Source organism: Lepidothrix coronata, unplaced genomic scaffold (assembly GCF_001604755.1).
Source record: "Lepidothrix coronata isolate B3197 unplaced genomic scaffold, Lepidothrix_coronata-1.0 Scaffold108, whole genome shotgun sequence".
Taxonomy (NCBI): domain Eukaryota; kingdom Metazoa; phylum Chordata; class Aves; order Passeriformes; family Pipridae; genus Lepidothrix; species Lepidothrix coronata.
The window spans coordinates 1,038,543-1,044,254 of record NW_016690288.1 but is presented as its reverse complement, the minus strand read 5'-3'; the positions used below and the strand labels follow the sequence as shown (position 1 = coordinate 1,044,254).

The 5,712-nt window shown below is 47.3% G+C and overlaps 1 protein-coding gene across 1 annotated transcript in view; it reads left to right on the top strand.

Annotated features, from left to right (window-relative positions):
- The window catches only part of WBSCR17 (Williams-Beuren syndrome chromosome region 17), a 221,786-nt gene that overhangs the window by 207,173 nt on the left and 8,901 nt on the right, over positions 1-5,712 (top strand). The window contains exons 6-7 of the mRNA XM_017824039.1: positions 586-723; positions 2,300-2,395. Coding sequence (XP_017679528.1) covers positions 586-723; positions 2,300-2,395 — 234 coding nt within the window. The remainder of the gene's footprint in view (positions 1-585; positions 724-2,299; positions 2,396-5,712) is intronic.

Sequence of the window (5,712 nt, the reverse complement as noted above, 5' to 3'; positions counted from 1 at the left end):
CCCAAACCTTCCCAAACCTTCCCAAACCTTCCCTTCCCAAACCTTCCCTTCCCAAACCTTCCCTTCCCAAACCTTCCTTTCTGTTCCCTTTTGTTTCTTGTTTGTTTATTTGGGATTTTTACATGTTCGTTTGGTTGTTGTGGATTTTTTTTCCTCCTTAACAAAATATTATGGAAAAAGCACATATTTCTCAGTGTTTCTCAGGTGGATCCCAAAAGGAATCAGGGAGAAGATTCCCCATCATTACTGCACCTCCCATATTTCCTCCACAACCTTTCCTTCTCCATTTGGCTTCTCTTTCCTAAATTATCCCCAGGACCAGAGCGTGTCCCACCTGGTGGCCCTTGCAGGGGTGTCCCTAAACCCCAGGAGAGGAGTTGGTGTCACCTCCTGGCTGTGGCTCTGAAAGCCACGTTTTCCTTGGGATTCCTGGGAGGATGATTTCAGCCAGAATTCCCTGGCATGGCCTCTTCATGGAGCTTCCAGGCAGTTTGGAAAGGGCCTCAAAACATCAGTGAAATACATTAGTTTTTAGTCTTTTTGAAGAGTAACCCCTCAGTGATGTGCTGTGTCCTTATTTTTCAGAATCCAGGGATTGACATTGGGGATGTTTCTGAGAGAAAAGCATTGAGGAAGAGCCTGAAGTGTAAAAATTTCCAGTGGTACCTGGACCATGTTTATCCAGAAATGAGGAGATACAACAACACCATTGCTTATGGAGAGGTAATTAAGGCTGAGCAGCCCCTGAGCTCAGACTGGTAATATTTCTCTGATGAGAAATCGCCTCAGAGGAGAGGAATGTGAATCAAAACTGACTATTTGTGTCTAATTATATAAATTTGGAGCAATCTGTTCCCAGTTTCTTCTAAAAACCTGTTTGGGGATTTATTTCTGATCTCGGAGACCGTATAAAGTAAAATATTTTAATACATCATTTACTGAATTGACAGAAAATTATCTATATTTCCCATTGACTGCATGGATTAAGCAGCTGTTTGTATATTTTTAATACACAGTCATCTTATAAAACCCTGTGACTTAAGCTCAGCCTAATTCCTGACAAGGTCTCTGTTGGATACAGTGTGTTGTCACAACAGCTTAAGGACAAGATAAAGTAAGGAGACTTAATTCAATCTCTGCTGGCTTTGAAACCGTTCTGAGAATATAGAAACAGGCATTTATGGGAACTAATAATAAATCCTCTGTTGCAATGGATCTGATGGAACAGTGGCAGTTGGAGGAGGCTCCTTGAAGCACAGCCTGAGCCTCCCAGATGGGAATAATTTTAGGAAAGATTCGTAATCAAAGTTACTTAAAGCCTGCAAGCTAAAACCTCCCAACAAGTATTTGCATAGAATAACAGAATCCTAAAATGCTTTGGGGTGGAAGGGGCACAAAAGCTCATCCAGTCCCACCCCCTGCCATGGGCAGAGACACCTTCCACTGGACCAGGTTGCTCCAACCTGGCCTTGGACACTTCCAGGGATGGGGCAGCCACAGCTTCTCTGGGCAACCTGTGCCAGGGCCTCCCCACCCTCCCAGCCAGGAATTCCTTCCCAATATCCCATCTAACCCTGCCCTCTGGCAGTGGGAAGCCATTCCTCCTTGGCCTGTCCCTCCATCTCTTGTCCCAAATCCCTTTCCAGCTCTCCTGGAGCCCCTTTAGGCCCTGCAAGGGGCTCTCAGGTCTCCCTGGAGCCTTCTCTTCTCCAGGTGAACCCCCCCAGCTCTCCCAGCCTGTTTCCAAAGGCATTTTTGCATTATGGCCCTGCCTGGGAAGCCTGGAGAGAGGATAGGGCAGAGCTCTGGAGAGGGGAGAGCTCTGGGGACCAGTCCTGGTGCCCAGGGTTTGGTGGCTGTTTGACTCTGTACCACGAACCCACCCTGCCCTGGCCCCTCCAAAGTGTGTCCTTCAGTTCATGACAGTGCTCTGCCATCTCTGCCTCTCCTCCTGCATCCCTCCTTTTTTTTTCCAAGCTGGACTTTTCACCGAAATCTGAGCAATCCTGCATTGATTTTGGGCTCCTGGCAGCCTAAAACTGGCTTTGTTCCCACCACACATGAGCAAAGAGAAGAAAACTCTGTCCAGGGAAACTGGCTCCTTGGAATGGTGATGATTGTGTAAAATCAACCACCATTAGCCCTGGATTTAAAGAAAACACACAGTGCACTAAACCTTTCCCTGCCCGATTATTCCCTGTGATAGAACACCTTCTACAGCAGGAGAGGGCTGAGCATCTTTTGTTTCTTTATCTCTGATGAGACAGGGCCATAACTCTGCTCTTTTTCTTTCTTCCAGCTCCGAAACAACAAGGCCAAGGACGTGTGCCTGGACCAGGGCCCTCAGGAGAACCACACAGCAATCCTGTACCCGTGCCATGGGTGGGGGCCTCAGGTGAGGGGGCACACTGGCAGAGGGCACAGCAGGCTGTGGAACTTGTCTGTTGGCTTCGCTCTCCAATGGGTCAGGCCCAGCTTGTTGTTAAAAACACCTCAGGTATCACAGGGGATTTTTCCCAGCTGCTCTTCATGTCCTGATTTTCTGGATTCTGCCAGAATCGTGGCAGAGCTGCTAGTAAAAGTTTGGGAAAAAATCTGCCAGGCAAGGGTAAATAATGATGGAAGCAAATAGCCCACGAGCAGGACACAATGCAAGACCAGTTAGGATGGGGATCTGAGCACCCTGGGACAGTGGAAGGTGACCCTGCCTGTGGCAGGGGTTGGAACAGGATGATCCTTAAGGTCCCTTCCAACCCAAACCACACCATGATTCCCTGATTCTTCCCAGCCCAAACCACTCCATGATTCCCTGATTCTTCCTCTTTCACCCAGCAGAATAAAAATGGCCCAATGGAATAAAGCAAACAAACAGTGCTGAGATAATTCTCCATCTCACCCTGGCTGGGATTTCCCTTTGCATGACTTTTCTGCCACTCCTTTTGCCTCTCCAAAATTGTGGGGTATCTGGGGTCCAGCACACTCCAGGAGGTTCATTTTCAGCTAAAAGATGTATAATTCAAGTGATGGAAATGCAGGAAGATCCCATTCTCACTCCATGGTCACCCTGGGCTTTCCAGGCTCACCAGGACTGAGGAATCCCAGAGTTCATCTGAGCCTGAACTGGAAAATTCAGGAGCCACCTGAGCCTGGGGGTGAGCTGTGGGAGATAATCTCCCTTTGGTTTATCCCTGCCTCTGAACAAAGATCAGGCAGCTGGGGCTGATCCAGTCACTGCTAAATATAACAAAGCTGGTGCTTAAATGCACACAATTTTTTTGTCAAATGGCACAAAATGCCTTTTGGACTTTGTGGATGGAAACTTCAACCTCTAAGTGCATTATGGGGTGAGGAACTGGATTAGGCTGACACTGCCTGCTAACCCTGGGCTCTGAGATGAATGGCTGAAAGCAGGTTATTTGTTTTTCCCTCAGTTATTGTGATTAGATTTAACTACGTTTTCTTCTCCTACCTGAAGTTCTGAAGCCAAACCTGGCAGTGCTGCTGACTCCCTTCATGCTTCCCACTGTCCAACCTCAGCAGAGATTCTTCCTGGTCTTCCCTCTCCACGTTGTCCCTTCCCTCTTCCCACTGAGAGCCAGTTCTTGGCAGTTCTTTTGTTTCATGATACATTCCATGGGTTAAACTCCTTGGAAATGCTTTTTTTAGAGTAATTGTCAGTGAGTGCAGGAGCTTTGAAATTTGCAGCAAAATTGGACTTTCTCTACAACTGTTTAATTAATGGGCTGTTTGTTGTAATTTATTGCTGGGAATGTAATGTAAACACTTGTTATGTATAAATATATATATATATAAATATATATATAAGTTTTTTATTCATTTTTAGAGATATATATATAAACCCACAAGGAGTTGCAATTCCTTTGGAGTTGTTGAGCATCTCAAAGCTCACACGGTGGTGCTCAAGTTGCACATCATGTCCTGAAATCCCCCTTTCTCTCCTTGATCCTATGGCCCATCCCAGACATGTTTGAAGTTTAATTTTAACCAAATTTAGTTTAATTAAGAGCAGGTTCCTCAGCAGCAGATGAGGGGGAGGTGTGGGTTCCCTGCTGGCATTGTCATGGGGTGAGGACAGGGGGGCTGTGGATCCCGTTCCCTGCCGTGCTGGGGGTGGTGGGATGTTCTTGGAAGTCCTTGTTCTTTCCAAGTCCATCCCCACACCATCCTTCTGTCTGTAGATCTACAGCCCACCTGGGAAAAAGAGGGAATAACCTCCAGGGAGGAATTTTTGCCACTTATCCCATCAAGGCAGTGCAGTCTGTGCTCGATCCTGAATTTCTGCTCTATCCCACTCCTGGCTTTAAGCTCAGCCTGGAGCCCTGAGCTGGATGCAGCTGGGTGTGCTTGTTCTTTCCAAGTCCATCTCCACATCATCCCTCTGTCTCTAGAGACACATGGAAAGAGAGGGAATGACCTGCAGGGAGGGATTTATCCCATTTGTCCCATCAAGGCAGGGCAGTTTGTGCTCGATCCTGAATTCCTGCTCTCTCCTCACTGCTCCTGGGTTTAAACTCAGCCTGGAGCCCTGAGCTGGATGCAGCTGGGTGTGCTTGTTCTTTCCAAGTCCATCCCCACATCATCCTTCTGTCTGTAGATCCACAGGGTGAGGGGGGGAATGACCTACTCTGTGGGAAGGGATTTATCCCATCAAGGCAGGGCAGTTTGTGCTCGATCCTGAATTCCTGCTCTCTCCTCACTGCTCCTGGCTTTAAGCTCAGCCTGGAGCCCTGAGCTGGATGCAGTTGGGTGTGGTGGCCCTGAATGCAGATGAGACCTTGGCTTTACTCACAGCTCCTCCTCTGTATCACTTACCAGTGACATTTTAGGGGTTTGTCTCAGGTTTTCTCTTTAGCTTCCCCTTCTCTCTGCTTTCATTCACTTCCAGGTCAACTCATGACCAGATTCCATCATGAAGTATCCTTTTATCCTGTAATTATGTTCAGCCTGCTGATGGATTTTTTTTTTCCTGCCTGATGGCTTCATCTTTGAAGCAATTCATCATGCAAACACCTTGCAGTAATGATGTATTACACTAATAATACAGTAATACCTCATTGGAGTGACAGAACTATGGTGATGTATTAAGGTGATAGAAAGCACTATAATACTATAAAACTTAAGATAATGTTCACCCAGCAGAGCATTTCATTTAATTATAGGATAAAATATGTTTTGCCCATTTAAGCAGCAGAACCTGAGGACAAACCCATCAATACTGGGATCATGTGGGACACAGGTGACGAAACAGCACATCAGATTAAATTGTGTTAAAAGGCAAATAGTGAACATTTTCCTGAGGGCTGTTAATTGATGGGCTGCTCAGTGCAGAAGGGAAGCCAAACAACCCTAAATTATTTTCCAATAGAGTCAATGAAGGTCAGCAAGGCTTTTATTTCCCAGGTGCTAAGATGTCTAATTAACTTTCTCCCCTCCCTGGGATGCAGCCAGGCAGAAATAATAATCCCACAAGATGGATTGGGGGGGGCAGGTTTGCTGGGGGGGAATCAGCCTGAGTTCTGTGTCCCTCTGGTCCCACTGGATCAGGGGCTGGGGGTCCCTGGGAGAAGAAGTCCCATGAGGAGCAGCTGAGGGAGCTGGGGGGGCTCAGCCTGGAGAAAAGGAGGCTCAGGGGGGATCTTCTGGCTCTGCACCCCCCTGACAGGGGGGGGGAGCCGGGGGGGGGTCGGGCTC